This window comes from Megalopta genalis, chromosome 1 (assembly GCF_051020955.1).
Source record: "Megalopta genalis isolate 19385.01 chromosome 1, iyMegGena1_principal, whole genome shotgun sequence".
Lineage (NCBI taxonomy): Eukaryota > Metazoa > Arthropoda > Insecta > Hymenoptera > Halictidae > Megalopta > Megalopta genalis.
In genome coordinates this window covers 37,397,233-37,415,459 of record NC_135013.1, presented here as the reverse complement: position 1 = coordinate 37,415,459, position 18,227 = coordinate 37,397,233, and the positions used below count along the sequence as shown (strand labels likewise).

Below are 18,227 nucleotides of genomic sequence, written 5' to 3'. Positions count from 1 at the left end.
TAGTTCTATCTATGTTCGTTTTACTATCTTCTATTTTGCCTACCTACTTTTGCCATATATATATACAAAATCTTTCTTTAATATTGTCAGGAGTCGATGGTAATTTAATTACGTTTCAAGCATGTGCCATAATTTGAATGGCTACGGGGATTCTATCGTGTTTGTACATAATAGAAGCACAGCTGCGTCCGCCGGTGCAGGATGCACCCGAAAATATGGTGCATTTGGTGCACGTACACCCGAGGTGACTGGTGGCCCACCGCTAAATAATGCCAACGACTTCTCGATCTACTTACTGCAGGCTTTTTGCCAATGGCGCTCGCATCGCTGTAGGACGTAACCTTCATGTAAGGACTCGAAGCGGATATCGGCACGGTGATCATTTTTCCGCCCTTCGAGTTTCCCTCTCACTCCCATCGGCGGTGAAAAGATTCGAATTCGAGCGATCTCGCCGATTTTTCACCAACGGCCTCCGCAGCTCGACCGATTTTAATCTGACGGAGCTTCTTCCTCGACCGCTTCCGGTCTCCGTGATCCTTTTCCTCCGCGATGGATCTTTCCTCGATCTTCTCGAACGCCGACAACCAGGGCCTTCTTCTGCTTCACGGAACGTCACTATGCACCGAATGCACTCACGCTATTTTGTTTCGGTCTCGAAGTTCTGTTTATCTCTAGGAAAAATTGGCGACTGTTAAATTCCTGCATTTTTACGGAGATACGCGCGTTCGATAACTGGCTCTCGAATCGCGGGAATACGCAACGTATTTTACGTACGACCTTCTGTCGAAAATGGAAAAACGCGAAGTACGATATCTGGATCGTGAATTTTTCCGAAAACGCGATCCGATTAATCTCGAATTCGTGAAGCTATTTATTCTCCTCCGCCCGTGTTTACGGCCGCTATAAATACCTGGGAAGTCCGCAGTCTAATTAGTATACTGCGGACTATTATGCAAATTCGCATTTTTATTGACCGATTCATGCAAATAAACTAACATCGTCGCGTCTCGAAATTACGCTTGGCGAAATTGCGCGCGAATTACACCGAACATCGGTCAACATTCTATCAAGATAAATATCTGAGCAATGCAACGTACATCTTCGAGCCGCGAGTAAACAATAAACAAACGTCGATCCCCATCTATAACTAGCATCCTCTCGTCGCATATTCTCGTCTACTTTCGAAACAGCTGCGTTCCGTCCGTCGCGAACCAAAAAAAATCATTGTTGTAAACACTCTCGGTAAAATAAACTAAACCGGCGGTCTACTTTCACGGATCCACGAAAGTATGCCGTACTTGACACATATAAGAAATTTCGCTGCAGTCACGGCAAGAAACATTTTTCTGATAGGGGTAGCACCCGGAAATCGTCGGCTAACTTTCACAGACGAGGTCATCGCGAGTAGCGGACGAAATCGTTCCGCGAGTTTCTCGCGGAGTCACGACACCCCGATAGGCCAGTCCGTGGAATCATTTATTTTAGTGCAAACTTGGGACTACCTCCAAGGCTGTCCACAACAGTTGACCCTATTCCTTCTAAGCAGCCGGATCTCTTCAGAATTCGCCGAAGAAACGGGACGCGATCGATTTACCCTATACGTATACCGATCGCTCGGTCGGTAATGATTTGAGATCTAAATGATTTCAGATCTAGATGATTTTAGATCTGGACGATGTTAGATCTAAACGATTTCAGAACCTGCCGATCTCAGATCTAAACAATTTCAAATCTAAATGATTTCAGACCTAAACGATTTCAGGTCTAAATGATTTCAGAGCTGGACGATTTATATTCAGAATTCTCGAACAAGATTCGCGATTATAGCGTTCGCACTGTGGAAATTGCTTCACTGAATGGAATTTAATTGGGACCCTCACTCGTCAACCGGTTCCCTTCGGCTCGCGGATACGTTGTGTGTACGCGACGAGCTTTCGAGCAGCTGGGAAAACAAGGTTTGTTTTCAACGGCGCGAAGCCACGCGACTCGGCACCTTTACCGACGGACGAGCAAACATCGACTGACGAGCGTGCCGCGTCGCGACGGTTCACCAGTCGAATGGACCTCTCTTGATTGGCTGTCGCGCGGCTCCAGGTAACGCTAGTCCGACCGGATTATTCGCAACGAAATTGCAGTGGAAGGGCGGACCAAGTGTTATCGAACTGCGACTCCTGTCGCCAGACATTCTGTATCGTTATCGATGGATCGACCTCGTGGCGATTGCTCCCCGCTCCGTTGTTTTCTCCGTCGACCTTGGCCAGAAAACTACTTCGGCTACAGAAGTGGAACGTGTGCCCCCTCTTTCGAAAATTCCGTTGCGAAATGATGTACAGGACGAGCCAGGATTAACGGCCGAGTTTCGTCAATGTATTATACGAAGTTTGGCCAAGTTCGACACCTTTCATACAGGACACCCCGTGTATTATAGCGAGAAGGATGGTATAGACCGATTCTACCGACAAAAGTGAGCCAAAATCGTTCAAAGAAGTTTTTTGGTACAGGCCTTAGTTTAGGAGATATTTGAGTTTGAATATCGCGAGTACACGTGCACTTGACGAGCGGGTACGGCGGGTCGCGGTCAGACGCAGTGGCGGGTACATCCTCGGGAATTTTTCGAACTCGTTTCTCTCGAAAACGAAGCACTGAATCAAAAAATCTTATCTTACGTTTTTTGTGCAATTTTTTTTACAGAATCTGAAACCTACCGATTTTTCTGTAAATATTGGAAATGTCTCTTAATATTTTTTAATAAAAAGGAGATACAGTTTAGATGTAACACTAAACTTATTAAATACTAAGTGTCTAAGTGTCATCAATCATTTAATCGAATTAAAAATATTAATCATTTGGTGTCCAATACTGATTCTAAGGTATATTGAAATTTAAAGATTTATTCGATCGTTCTCTGTAAAATAAGAATAATAATAATAAAATAATGCTCGAAAACTGATCGAAATTCGAGGTTTCCAGGACGTCGGTCATTTAGTATATTAAGAGGTAAATGATAAGAAATTAAGTAGGAGGGCCGGGCATCGTTAAGTCTGTGTGCCGATCTATCGGCATCGATATTAATTTCTTTCAGCTCGTTCGTCATCGAGAAGACAAACAGGGAGATCCGCAGGGGATTGTAAACATAATTATCCTTCCGCCATTAGACGCACAGGAGGTTAAACATTGAAAAGGATATAGGGGACATTCGATGGGAAGAAGTTTCCCTCGGCAATCTAATCAATCGACTTCGAATTATTTATACGAATACACATTTTTCTGAGCCGATGCAGCGACGATATAGAATTTCACCAAAGTTTCTTCAAATATTTGTCTCAGCGCGAAGCTGCAGAAGTTAATGAATACGTTGCCGTTCTTTACACTATCCAATTAGTAAACTCAACGTAACGATAGAGATATGCGTCGTTGGATTACGAACAACATTATACACCTGCGCGCAACAATTACGGATAATTTAAACATTAATTTTCGCGTCGAGATCCAATTCGATTAACGCCAGGCGTCTACGTAACGACGAATTAAAGACGACGGCCAAAGGCTGCCGAGCCAATCAGACGCCGAGAGTTGTTCAATTATTTATGGCGGCCGGTGTTTAACGTTTTGGGAAACGAACGCCGCCAGTTTGTTAAACAATGGCCAACGAAAATTATTCATCGGGAGAATCAACGACGGTGTCGTAATTGCGCCGCGGTATTCCGCGATAAATATGGATAGGCGTTGATTTTCACACAATAAATCGCGGTGAAACTTTTCTAATTGAATTTTGAGGGATTTATGCGATTGTTTCCTCCTTCGGTTTCGCGGAGATTGCAGGCTCGGTTGATTGTTCACGGTGAGACCCGCAGATTCAATGATAAACTCCACCCCTTCCCCTGGGCGCTATGATAGTAGGGTGACTAAGAGTTTTATATTCTCTTAAAATTCCTGACCACGGAAATATCTTTATACAAGGTGATTCATTTGTTCACGGTTTTATCGTTGCATACTCAGATACGAGACACAGCGTTATGGTTGTGCAACGGCTGTTGTAGGTGATCGTATGCGTCAGGAAGCGGCTGTTATCTCCGCGTTTGCGGACGTCTGTTCATTTATAGTACAGTTTCGTAAAAAGTTGTAATAATCCTCGATAAAGATCTCGACGGTATTTTCTTCGTAATAAAATTCCTAACGGTAGGGAATGTTCGAAACTCTCGACCGTGAAAACGCGAGTTTGCATGATCGTTCACAGTCAACATCCTAAGAAGTCATCCTAGTCGATCGTAAAGTACGCAGAGTGCCGCAATGATTACGATCTAAAAAATAAGTTGAAAAATTCGTGATCGAAAGCGTAAAATATAAACGTTCTACGAAGCTTTGTTCCGATAGAGAAGCGAGCTAAAACGTTATTCCGATAAAATTTGTTTCGAAGAATTGATTCGAAACGTTGTTCGGTTAACATTTTATTCGAGGAATTTGTTGAAAACATTATTTGGATAAAGTTTTATTCGATATATTATAAAATGTTACATATTATTCAAATGTTATTCGAAATATCATTCGAATAGAATTTAGAGTTGCACCAATCCAGTTGCACCCTAATTTCTAATTAATGTAATTTAATTGCAATTATGAATTACAATTTAATAGAATGTAACATAATTTATATAAATTATTATTATTATTATTATTATGTAATTGAATCACTTTGTAATGATAATTCCCTGAGTAAATATCAATTGTAATTTCGTACAGCTCTGGGTCCACTGTATCAGTATCCGAAAGTAAAGAAATTCTTCGCATCGACAGGCGCAATATTATCTGTGCATCAATGCGAAAATCGAATTGAAATTAAACCGAACGCGTCGGACACAATTACCGTCCAACAGAGCCGTAAAGAGCGGAATTCTTCGCAAACGAACGAACGATTCCCGAAATATTAATTCAGCATTGTCGGGCGTAGTATAATCGGAGAATTTCGAGCGTTTATTTCGCGCAGCTCGGCCGGTGGTCGGCCGTAAGCTGACGATAAAACCCGTCGAATATCTCGGTCACGTAGCGTAATAAACAATCGCACCGGCCGAACGATTATAAACATTCCTGCGCGGCAATTCCGATCGCAGCTCTCTGTCGCACGATAACGAGGAGACCGCGACACCGCGTGCAGAGTCTGCTCATACGTGACACCTTTGCTTTTTCGCCACGCGATTCCCGCGAGCGGACAGCTCGCGTGCCTGCACACTCGCCGCATTTTACAACGATCTGCAAGGGAAATGAGGCCGTACTCGGGCCGATCCGACAGCCCTCGACCCCTGCTGTCCAACTAATACACCGATTTTCTTTCGCGATCCAGCCACGACCCTTCAACCCCCCGAGCGTCAGTCGTGAGCTTGCGAAAAATTACTGCGCTAAGTGCACTTCAACCATTTGCATTCCGATCTTTTCCACTAGGTTAATTTCCACTTCTTTGTCATTAATATATTCCTAGACGAGACAAAAAATTGATATTTGTTGGCGGAAAATCCTTGCTGTAATGCTTAAATGTTGATAACAGAAGGGTAGAATTTTATATTTTGTGAAATTAACTTCGTAAATAAAACCGACTAGACCAATAAACAAAATTGTGATGACATTGGAAGAATTTGAGAATATTTTTGTATCTATAATTTAATTTTAATTAAAGTATATTTTATATTTTAATTGAAGTATATTTCATATTTTAACTTTAATTAAAGAATATTTTATATTTTAATGTTGTTGTTAACTTGTTAAAATGGTTAAAAGAAAGAAAGACATTTTCATCTGCCTTACGTTTTCCACAATCAACTTAGGCGATTTTTATTTTGCATAAACATCCACGGTCTAATAATAATTACTCCGCAAAATGTATCTGATCTCTTTGCACGACGATTTATCTCACAGCTCAGTTCATTGACACTACTGAGTCACCAATAAATTTCTAGACGAGAATGACAATTTATATTTAATGCGTGTCAAACGTTGTTGTATTTGTTTAAATGTTAACAATAGATCAACAGAATTTTAAAAGAAGCGTGTAACATAATTATTGCGCTAACTACACTTTAATTCTTTGCACCACGATTTCGTTAGAATAATTGGCAGTTCTTTGTCACTAATAAATTCGTAGACGATTAAGAACATTTAGATTTGTCGTTTGTCAAAATTTGCTACAATGCTTAAAATATGAATAACAGTAGAAAAGTAGAATTTGATTTCTACTTCAGCATGTGGCATCTACATACCTGTATATCTAGTTCCTTGCGTTACATAATTTCCGTAACGAGTCTAACACCTTGTTCTAGTGCAAAGGGGTAATTGCATCGTTACACTGCTTTGGAATCTTACACGTTGATTGCATTGTTAACAAGTGTGAAGGTGTGTCGGCTCCAGGATGTATTTCCGTATTGTTTAACAGCTTGCTGTATATTCAATTCGTGCTTTTGTTATTTTCCTTCACTTATAATTATGATATTTTAAGCTATTTGAATTTGTTTCTACCATGAGGAATATTCTAGTGAAATTTCGTCCCTTAGCTTTCTCTTTACACAAGTTTCTATTTGCTTGCTATTAGATCGTGGATCCCGGTGCATTTATGGCACTTGTAAATGTGTGAAGTGTAAGTGTACCGAAATTTTTCCCGCATTAGATGTATTTAGTCTTTCGTTTCCTCACTGTTTAACACCTTCTCACATATTTATCGCGTTATTTCATTAAACGAATTTCTTTTTGCTTGCAAACTTGGGAAAGCATTTTTTGATCTATTTTTACCGTGAAGATTGTTCTATGCAACACAATTTCTCTGCGTTTTGTATTTTATGAAATGATCTCTAAATGAACCAAACCATTTAATAATAATTTCGCAATGATGGATCATGGATCATATGATGGATCACTTGAAGATCCTGATCCTAATAATGACTTACAGAAAATGTAAAATAATTATAGAGCGGTTATAAAAACTTGTAAAAAATTAGAATAAATCATCATAAATTAAGCGAACATACAGTAAACATGGAGTGAATTATGACCAGCAGTAAATATAGATTGTCGTTAAATTGTGCCCTACATTTATCATTTCTCGATAGCAGAAACGTTTTAAAAATTACGAAACCGATAACAAAAAAAAAAAACTAATAGAATGTGAATCTATTAATACGTCTGCTAATACATTTGGATAGAGCCTGTTTCAATGGGGAAAAAGTGTTTATCAACAGGCATAATTGATCGATACTACTTGATACTAATTGATCGTCTAAGCTGCATAATCTGAGCCGATCCCGAGGCCATCGCGAAGCCCGAACAGGTCTCCTCGGCAACTTGCAAGAAGAATTTCAACGGCAAATGAGTGACCCGTCCACACTACTAACAATGAGTTGCAACATCGCACAGACATCGGAAACTCCGTTGCACAGGTCGGTTCCAAATAAAGCTCGTGCAACTTCGTCGCGAAGTCGCGATCGCGCAGTGGTCTGGAACGCGGTGATTTTTGGCCAAAAGTGAATTTCTCAACCACAGTTGAACATTACTCGAATTATGTCTGCGAATAAGATTTTATTTGAGAAATATTTCGAATATATTCTTCCAATAACATTTTATTCGAGCAATATTCCGAATAAATTCATCGAATACATTAAATAAAACAAAATTGTGAAATTCCTTTACGTTATTTTAGTAAATCTTTCGAATAATTCCTCGAACAAAATTTCATTGGAAATATTCTGAGAATTTAATCGATATATTTCTCGAATGACATTTTTTATTCGAAAAATGTATGGGCAATATTAACGGATTAAAATTTATCCGCAATTTTATTAATTCCACCAGTATCTGAAGTAAAATCACGATCTCTGAAACGTTCATCTTGTTCCAGATTATACCTATTTCATTCGTATGATTTAAAAGGATCTAGTAGCCCGTAAATAAATAAGTAAATAACAACAACAACAACAACAATAATAATATTAATAATCATATTAATCGAATAATATCAAATTCTGGTAAAGAAATTAATTTTTGGCCACGAATTGTCTCGTTCCAGACCACCGTGGATCGCGAAGAAAATCATCGATCCCTGTATTTTCGTGATTTCGTTTGGAAACTAGATGTCGTAAAACTGTTGCTGCGAGCGTTGCGTGCCAAGAGAACAAAATCAGTGAATCTCGCTGTTTGTATCCAGTTTTGACAGCGGCGATATTGTTTCGAGTTTTCGTGCTCTCGGCGGATTGTTTGTCCTCGCTCGACTATTATTAACCGTCGAACGATGAAGAGGTCTCCGGCTGATTAAAATGGCCGACGCGCCTGAGAAACCGATGGCGAAGGGAAGAACACCGTAGTTGGTGGACGTAAAACGCGAGACTCCGGTCGAACGGTCAAAGTGTGCGCGAGGGATCTTGTGGACTACCGGAACTGTTTGCGCAGGCAGCGTCAGATAATGTTTCAAGGACGAATCAGGTGGGCGTTGGATCTACATTGATCGGTCGAGAGGTGGCGGTGAAATCCGCGTTTGTCTATAACACCTTCTCCCGACGAACTAATTAAATACGAACTAAACAAATAGAAACTAATTAGACACGAACTAATTAAATACAAACTAATTAAATACAGACTACTTAAGTACAGACTAATTAAATGCAAACATATTAAATACAAAATACTTAAATACAAAATTAATTAAATACGAACTAAATAAATACGAATTAAGTAAATGCGAACTAAGTAAATACAAACTAAGTAAATGCAAATTATCTAATGGCAGCTAAACAGCTCCATTTAAGAAGATTGGAAACTCTTTCGGTTATTCCATTAGGAAGTGTCGAAAATCGATCCCAAAGATTCTCAAACCAACTATTTTATATTACTTTACTATAAATAACAATAAACAGTGAGAATGAATAGTAACAATAAATAGTGACAATAAATACTAACAATAAATAGTGGCAATAAATAGTAGCAACAATACAGTGCAAACTAACAAATTTAATGAACAAATTTGTCATAAATTTATGTTTACAATCGCGATAAACCGCCATTTTTTGCGGTTCCGGCAAGCCTAGTGTCAAAATTTCTCTAAGAGATCTAGACAAGTTTTGTTTCTTTTTTTAATGTCTTCTTTTACTGTCATTTCATAGATTTTAATACCAGAAGAATTAAATTTCGTTTCGTGTTAGAAGAAAGGAGTGATCTTATATGTATTCAATAAATCATGTGTGAGATTTTCATCAGAAGTTTGACAAGTTGTTACAGAGCAAGGGGTTAAAGTAAAAACGTAAGACGGCAGACTAGCAAAAAGCAGAGCTCGTACGTGCGGAATTATGTAAATTCCAGGTTCGCAGACGCATTTGCCAATGAAAAGAACCATCAATGTGAGTGACTGTCGACGTGCTGGCGCAAAGAGGTTTACCGAAGCTGCTCCGCCGGAGTAATTTTACATCGGACGATCATCTAAGCAGAGATCAGCGAGCAAACACGACGAATCGCACGACAAAATGCGCCGACAAACACCTGTAAATTACCGGCCCGCCAACGGGATCGTAAAGTTTGGCAGAAACACAGATCTTTGGGACCGCGAACTGTTTATCTCATATTTTTAGCCGCGGACAGTCCTCTATTTCAGTGCCTCGGGATATTATCGACGCATCGATCTAATAAAACAGCTGCTTCGGTTACATCGAGGCGGATATAGATTCCGGTGCATTCTGATTTACACGATTGATTAATCATTTTACTTTATTTTATTTTCGGCGAAAATTAATAGATCTAATACAAAACTGTACAAGAGATTAGAAGAGAAGTGCTTTAAAACTTTGCGAGAAAAAAGCACAACCAAGTTTCTTTTTTCTCAATTAAATGATTGTATTTTATTTGTGTTTAATTTATTGCTTTTTCCTCTATTTTATTTTATTTCCTTGTTTTGTTTTCCTATTTTATTTTATTTTATTGTTATTTAATTTCATACATTTTCCACCGATTTTGGATGAATACCCACGTGTTACACACTCGAGAAGAGCGATCTACCGATGAAACACTCAGTCGATCACGGTGCAGAGCTGGATTCTGGCGACTGTAAATGTTCCAGGAAGAGGCGAGCAGCGTATTTTTACGTAACAAAGAGGCGTTCGATTCGAAATCCACGGGGGATTGACGGCAACTGGCCCGAGGCGAAATTTCCGCGATGCGCTTGCCGCTTTCGAGCTCGTTTGCGCAACACTCGCTCCGCGATACAGTTTAGCCGGCTTCGAATTCGAAGCAGAGCCCGGGGAATATAAAGGAAAACAATTTCCAGCGAAAATAAACGGCGTCGCGATGCGCAACTCGGAAAAGAAGCTGCGAGCTGCGCGATATACAGTGTCTCTGTGACAAATAACAGTGTAATTGCTTAAGGGAAATGGAAGTTCCGGAGCAACAAGTACATTCGAAGGAACTCTTGGAGTCGGTGCTTTTCCAAGATGGCGGCGGAAGCTTCTCTGGGACTTTTGCTTTCTGCGTTGTGGAAACTTGTGAAATTGGTAAAATTGTGAAAGTTGTTCGGAGAGCAGTAATCTTATAAGAATTGAAGAGAAATTGTAGTAATTGTAGTAAGCTCTAGAAGTTTCTAAAATGAATGAATGCGATGAATATAATGAATACAATTAATCTTTTGCACTCGGATGTCGCCGATACAAAACTATGACGACACGATGTATTTATGTTAAAGTGGCATCTCTTTTTAATTATTTTTCTTCATATTGTAAGGTGATCACGTAATATGCATAATGAAAAACAAAATCTTTTATTTATCAGCTCCTATAAAATTTCCCAGCAGCATAATGATTTTTCTTTCAATTCGGCTCTGTACGACGAAATCTCAATGATTGCAAAATCTGTTCCAAGTGCAAAGGATTAATAATATTCCTACTTAAATTAAATCGCCAAACATCTTTCAGTCAATGGAAGAAATATGTTTCTACATTTGCAAGATATAGAAACTAAATAGCAAGTTCGTTATTTTTTTAATCGTTTTTAACAAATTGAAAGACCGGCATTTAAAAATTCCTTTAATATTATTACTATTTTGTACATTTTTCTCATAAATGCATAAAATCTGCAATCCAGTGATAATATTAGAAAAATATATATACATATAGCTATGTGTTAAATTTAGAATTGCTTGTTAATTAAAATAAATAATATAATTTGGTCCTAATACAAAAGTGTGAAGTGAAATCAACTTACTATTGAGTTTTGTTAGAAGTCATTTCCAACGGCTGAATCGCTTCAATAATTTCGTCAAAGATCGTGCAGTTACAGGACATCGTTTCCGGTTACAAGAATCGGTTTCGATAGTATCCGGAATTTTCAATGAACCAGTCTCGAATATTCCTAAACGAGGATTTTCAAGGAGCAAGGTGGTGATCTAAAGGTCTGGACGAGTTTTCGCAAAGGGCAATCCAGGAAATGATCTCTCGCCTCGGTGGAGCCACTTAATTGGAGTTTAACGAGCGGCCCAGTTGGCCGTGAAAAACGTCTCCGTCGCATCGATGCGGCCAGAAGAGGAGGTGGAGGAGGATGATCTTGGTGCAAGTGCAACGGTGTACGGCCGATAATTGCCGCTTGCGATTATCCAGAATGAAAATCGCTCTTGCGTCGGGCGATGCGAACGTTGATGCAATCCCGTGAACCGGTTCCCGAACCGACAATCTGTTATTTTTCATTAACACCGTCCCGATCGGCCACGAATCCGTTTGAGACATCGCAAGCGTTTGCATAAGGAATCTCGAGCGGAAATTGATTTCGAACGCATATGTTCCAATCTTGTTCATCTAGTTTGCGAGAAAAATAATTTATTGCAATTCAATACTAAGACATGCCTAAATAATGAAGTTTAAAGAAAAAGGCATTTAAAGTTCTATCTTCCTAATAATAATTTGGCAACTATGTACTTGTCAAATGTCGAATAATACATATATGGCAATCGAGCATAAAAAATTTAAATGGCGCGAAATTTAGAAGTAACATTATAAAATGAAGACTCCTTATAAATTCAATTAAATTCTTCTATTAGTTCTGATCCAATGAAACTATTACAAGAGGAAACACAGTTTTCTGTTCCTCAAGATCGACATACAATATTTTATTTCGCTTAGGTTTCGTTTATATCGCTGACTCGTGATATTGCCAATTAATTACTCGTAAAATGGATCAAATTTTCGATTAGATCGTTCACAAAGTTACCAAAGCGAAATTTAAAATCAAACGTAGAGGCCTAAGGCAATTTGTATAGTTAGGATGTCGGTTTGGCGCAGTTTAGCTGTAAGTGGCTTGTTGAGAAGGATTTCGAGGATAGTGGTAAATATACCGAGAGGATTTAAATGGCTGCACGCGATCAACGCGGTGGCGAAGGAAACGCAAGAAAAACGTAACAGTATCAGGTACCGGATTCTATAAGCTTTACCATCGCCGGGGTAGAACAGTTTAGTATCTCGCGACCGCAGTAACAATATCCGGACTCCGCCATGGAATGCAATAAGAACACCGGCGCGTGCCAATGAACCATGAAAGGTCCTTTCATTCCGATTCCCTATTGTGATTGCGCAATCCTGATAATTGCATCAGCCGAGATCTTGTTCTTTTTTCTTCCGATTAGACTTCCTATCGCTGCGCGATCGGACAGACATTCCCGTCCACCAATAAGACCAATGAAAAGACATCGATCGATTGAAAACCCTACTCCTTAATCGTCTCTTGTTTTCGCAGAGAAGACTTCATTGAGCTGCGAGAACAATTTTTATACTTTTTGGAGCGACGAATTGGAAACTATGGTTTTTATCCACTTGCAACAGAATCAATGCACTTTTCCCGATCACTAATTGGTTGGCAAACCGAACAAAAGATTTCAAGCAATTGAAACAGTGGTTTTAGTGGACTCTGTCGAAATAAAGTATTGCAGAACGTACTTGTAGAATAATGTAGACACGATTCTTTAGCTGCAAACTGTACGAGGACAATTATGTGCCATTTTTGTATCCAGAAATGAAAGAATCAATTGACAGACAATTTTTATTGGATATTTTTTGTTACAGAAAGTATTATATGAAATATTTTTACAAACATGTTGACAGGATTCTTTAGTTACAGATTATAGGAAAACAATGATGTACCATTTCTGTACTCAAAAATATAGTAAACAATTGAAACAGAATTTTTAGATGATTTGAGAAGAAGTTGCTACTAAATTAAAGGAAAAATGTTCACAATATTCTAGAAATCCATTTTTCCACCTGAAAAAATATGCACGAATCAATTCCGAAGGAAATTGTAATTGAAACGTATTAATTTTAACGTAAAACAAACATCATATCTTTATCTGATTTCAATTAAAATCTCTTCGATTTTGCCACAACTTCGCTTAATTCGATTTAAAGAGGAGTCTTCGCAATATCCGATTTCCATAAAAATTTCTTTGATTTCTCCACAACTTGGTCAATTTGCTGCACTGTGTACGTGACAACGGTCGTCGAAGTGTTGAAATTCCTCCGTGGTCGGCACGTTTGACGGGCCATTCGACAAGTGCATTCTGGCTCGGCGCAGGACTAAGGCATTCGTCTGGATCGAGGAAAGTACTCCGTGGATCGGTTATCGTCGTCACGTACCATAAAATCGATGAAGGGAACGTGATTAAACTGTTGCCGCGGTATCTTCGGCACGAGGATCCCGCGTACTCGAGGATGCATCAGTCAAGGACATCGGCTGATAATCTCGCCGAGAAAGAGGTCCATTCTGCTTCAACGAGCCGGCACAGCAACGGAGTCTTAAATAATGCAATAATCGCGCTCTATTGATAAGGGCCGCCGCAGGAGCGAAAGAGACCGACCATTATTTACCTGACGCTTTATTTCCACCTAAGCTGCTCTTGTCTCTTCTCGTCTCGTTTCGTCTCGTCTCTCGCGCCCGTTCGAACGGGCTCGCGTTACATCACTTTAACCCCGTTTAAACAGCGAACGAGATCTTCCTTTACGGGCCGACACAGCCTTTTTTCCCTCCCTAACGACGCCGCGTTGGGTAATCCATGCGCAATTATCGAGCCTCGAAGGATTGTTTATGCGGATTCAGATTGATCATGCCAACCACAGGGGACCGGTTGCGACGATCACGCTTTTTCCGCCGGTTTTTCTGCCGGAAAAATGACAACCTTATCCCACTCGGCTCTGACCCCGTCGCGATCTTTACCTCGGCTTTTAATATGCTAAGTTCGAGTGATTTATCGGCTGTCGCGGTGATCCGACGCTTCTCAAGTCTCCCGACGATTTTCCTTTAAACGAGGGAACTTTGGAACGTGGGTGATTAGGCTGCGGATCTTTATGCGACCACACAGTAACTAAACATTGGGAGGATACGTACAGAGTACTAAACGTGTCTGATATGTGTTGTTTTATTAAAATGACGAAACTGAATTTATTTAGACCCTTCGCTATATTTATTATAATATGCGATTACATGGAGACATTCATTCAATTATTTCTTATCGAAGAGTTTATAATTTCGACAATTTTATAAGAAATTGTGAACGATCAACATCGTAGGTTTAGTGTTCAGATCGAATCCTTTTGAAGCTCCAATTGTTCAGCATTTCATTAATCTCTAATTTGTATAGATACATCGAGAGACACTGTCCAGTTGTTGTTTAGATATTTTCTGAAAAATATCATTATCGAGAAAATTATTCTGTCAGTCTATGTCCTTTCGATGTTCTAATTCTTTTGTATTTCATTTAACCCTTTTTATTGCAAATACAACCAGAGACACGGTATAGTTCTTATTTCTTAAATATCTTCTGAGAGAAACCATTGCCAAGAACATTATTTTGTTAGTGTGAATTAATTGAACGATTAAAGATAATTGTTTTGTCAGCCAAAATTTATTACACTCGATTGAAAATTGTATAATAAACCTTCTAAATATCATCGAAAATATTAGCTGAAACGAATTATAAAATATAATACAGACCCATTGCGGTCAAAGAGAGGGTCGAGAAAGTCCCTGGAGCACAGCGGAGTCAACATTCGCCCTTCTGACGGGTAATAAATTAATTAATTTATAGATCCACACAGTAGTCCTTTAAAAGGGGGATAATTGAATAATTTTCCGAAGACTCGTGTTAACCGAGGCAACACATTTGTTCAATTTAGAGTCGGAACCGTGGGATCCCATGTAAATCCACAGAGTTTATGGTAATCATGGCCATCATTAAATTTCCCGGCCTGCGGACACGAACTAAAGAGCACACCGTGTTTTCTTATTTCGCGGAACATTGCCAGTCCCTTGTACGCTAATTAACCCCCTTCTGCGGAGCTCGCCATATTTTCCGCGCGCTGAACCATAACGAAGAATTTACACTTCTCACAGTCTCATCCGCGAGCCTTCGTTACTTCTCGCCAGAATACTTTTCTTTCGTTGCGTTTAAATGCGACCAGCTACCCGATCCGCGATACAAATCTGATTGTCATAAACAAACAGAACGAAGCAAGCGAATTTACATTTTCGCGTTGCTTTTATCGAGAGATAGACCGCGGAAAATTTAATGAATTTCCAGCGGCTGCAATTTTCTACAGACACATTCTAGTGTTGCGTGGGTCCGCAGGTGCCGTAAATGCAAACAGATCCGCGGTCCAATAATCGTAAAATTGCTTGATGGCTATGCAAACAAGAGGATTTCATTCCGGTATTAAATTAAGATTGTTCACTGTGATTTTGTGCGATCGTAGATACAGTATGAATGTCTAGAGAATTCTATAGGGAACTGGAATTCAATTAAATATGATTCCAAAATATGACATGAAAGTCTCGCTAATTATATCCACGTAATGTAATGAAATAAAGAGTATTTTCAAGTTTCAAACAATTTAACAATTATTATCAATATTAATTAAATTCTCATTAACTTCACTGAGCTGCAGAAGATACCTAAAATTAAACAAAAAATTGCTTTCTACAATTTCGTCTGATTAAATACAATATGAAAATCTCGCTAATTAAATGCACATAAAATGCACTGATCGACAGACTTACGTAAACTGCGATTAAACAGAAATGGATTTCAAGTTAATTGTAAACAAATAATTTACAATTACATTACAATTAAATTAAAGAACAATTAAATCTTCATTACATCGACTGATACACAGAAACCGGAATGAAATGAGCATTGTTTTCTGTGATCTCGTTTGATCCTAAATGCAATATTAATCCTTTGAAGACGAATGTCGACGTACTGACGGTTTCAGGACCATAAATTGCAAGCTTGTAATTGAATTATGTGCATAACAAATAATCGTCATATACTTCTGAATTCTTCGATTATTTCAGTTAACGACGCAATGCTCGAATTTTCTAACAAAAATGTTCGCAGAACTTACAAAAATCCGCATCCGAAAAATGTTAATAATCAAATATTAACTCTAGGTTCCAAATTACATAAAAATTAAATCCCAATTAAATACGCTTATTTCCGGAAAATAAAATTGAGTAAAAATTATTTGGCTGTCACTTTCAAAACTTGTCTCTGGGTTCCAAATAACATAATAATCAAATCCTAATTAAATGCACCCATTTCCAGAAAATGAAACTGAATAAAAATTATTTTGCTATCATTTTCAACATCGAATCACACTGGTAGATCGGACTAATTGACGCAGAATCGTGTTGACACGATCCGCGTTACTATGATAAAACTAGCATCCGAGCCAGTAGTTTCCAGCTCGTCCCAGTTGTTTTCTTCTCCCTAGATCTGCTTATCGCGGCTCCTAGAGCCCGCAGCTCGGTTTCTCCGCCAGGGAACCCTCTTCTTTTCCCGCGTCCTCGTTCGAAAGCCGACCAAGTACCGTCGAGTGCTGTCTTCTTCTAATGGCGTGCACTCGAGTGGACCGACGTACGATAACACGCGGGGACGAGTTCTAACTCGAAAAAGAAAAAAAAAACGAGAGAAAAGAGAAAACAGAAAAAAAGAGAAAACAGAAATAAAACAGAAAAGAAAGGGAAATGAAGAGAAAGAAGATATCGTCGTTACGGCCACGTAGTTCTGTTTTGCTCATCAGTTGAAAACGTGCAAAAACTACGGTCTAGCAAGTTTTGCGAGGTTGTTAGAAACCGCTGATAAGGGAACAGGTGATTGTATAAAAATTCAAATTGAAGAAATAGTTAGAAAAAAAAATTACAGCTTAAAGAAGTTTAGGAGAAAAATTGGCCAACTTCGACTAGCGATAACTCCGCGAAAAATCCTCGTAAAATGATGATTCTTTTTTCAAATTAAAACTTGAAACATTTGCTTTAAGATGACGTTTCTCGATATTAAGTTTGATGCACCTTCACTATTGTAACTCTTTAAATGTGAGACCAGTGAGACGAGTTTTTTATACTGAAAATTGTCAAGTTTGATGAAATGCACGAACTCTGCAAAATTTTTTTCGAAAATACGGTTTGCAGCCGAATGAAATTCGATACTTTCCTATTTATATGAAAAGAAAAGAAACAAGGCTTCGATTTTTTCTCACAAAGTTACAACACTTTAAAGTAACTGTCGGTATTGGCGTTTCCAAATGTTTCGAATGATGTTACGAGGCGTCTGTCGAACATAAAATCGAAAAACAGCATCTGAAAGTAAAGCTTTCAAGCTTTAAATAAAAAGAAACGTCGTTATGCTACGATGATTTTTCGCGGAGTTGTTGTCGGTCAAACTTGGCCAATTTTTATCGAAAGTTTTGCTATGCTATAATTTTTCTGAGCAGTGCAATAAATTGGCAATGGACAATTTGGGAAGAGGAGGTACAATTATTCCAGCCTTGCGGCTCTTTTTTATAGTTACTGACGGTGACTACAAAAGCGAGCCGCAAAGCTCGAATAATCGTATCTCCTCTTCCCAAATTGTCCATTTTTGTGTACAAGCAGAGCGTCAATTAGGGAGCATTTACTGTATATGTCTAATAACGATAATAATAATAGTAACCCTTTTAGATCATACAAATGAAATACACCGAATATGTAACGAAATAAACGTTACAAATAACAAGACTTTATAACAGACACAACCGAATTACTAAAATGGCTCCTAACTAGCGCAGGCAATTTTAGTTTTGCCTAAACGAAGATCCACCGCCAAAAATAACGACGTACAATAAAAAAAACAACAGAAACTTGAAAGTTCATCGGGTTAAATGAATGTCCCTGGTTTAAAGGGATTCTTCAAAGTG

General features: G+C 38.8%; 1 protein-coding gene across 5 annotated transcripts in view; it reads right to left on the bottom strand.

The window, feature by feature from the left end:
* The window catches only part of plx (PTB_TBC1D1_like and TBC domain-containing protein plx), a 48,170-nt gene that overhangs the window by 20,662 nt on the left and 9,281 nt on the right, over positions 1-18,227 (bottom strand). The window contains exons 1-2 of one of the 5 annotated variants that reach the window (XM_033467408.2): positions 1,503-2,023; positions 297-671 (exon numbers count right to left, since the gene is read on the bottom strand). The exons of 2 other annotated variants lie outside the window; for them this stretch is intronic. In XM_033467408.2, coding sequence (XP_033323299.1) covers positions 297-383 — 87 coding nt within the window. In that variant the 5' untranslated portion in view covers positions 384-671; positions 1,503-2,023. Of the gene's footprint in view, positions 1-296; positions 672-1,097; positions 1,470-1,502; positions 2,024-18,227 lie in introns of those variants that run through there. 2 more of the 5 variants (XM_033467409.2, XM_033467410.2) reach the window with 2 other exon arrangements.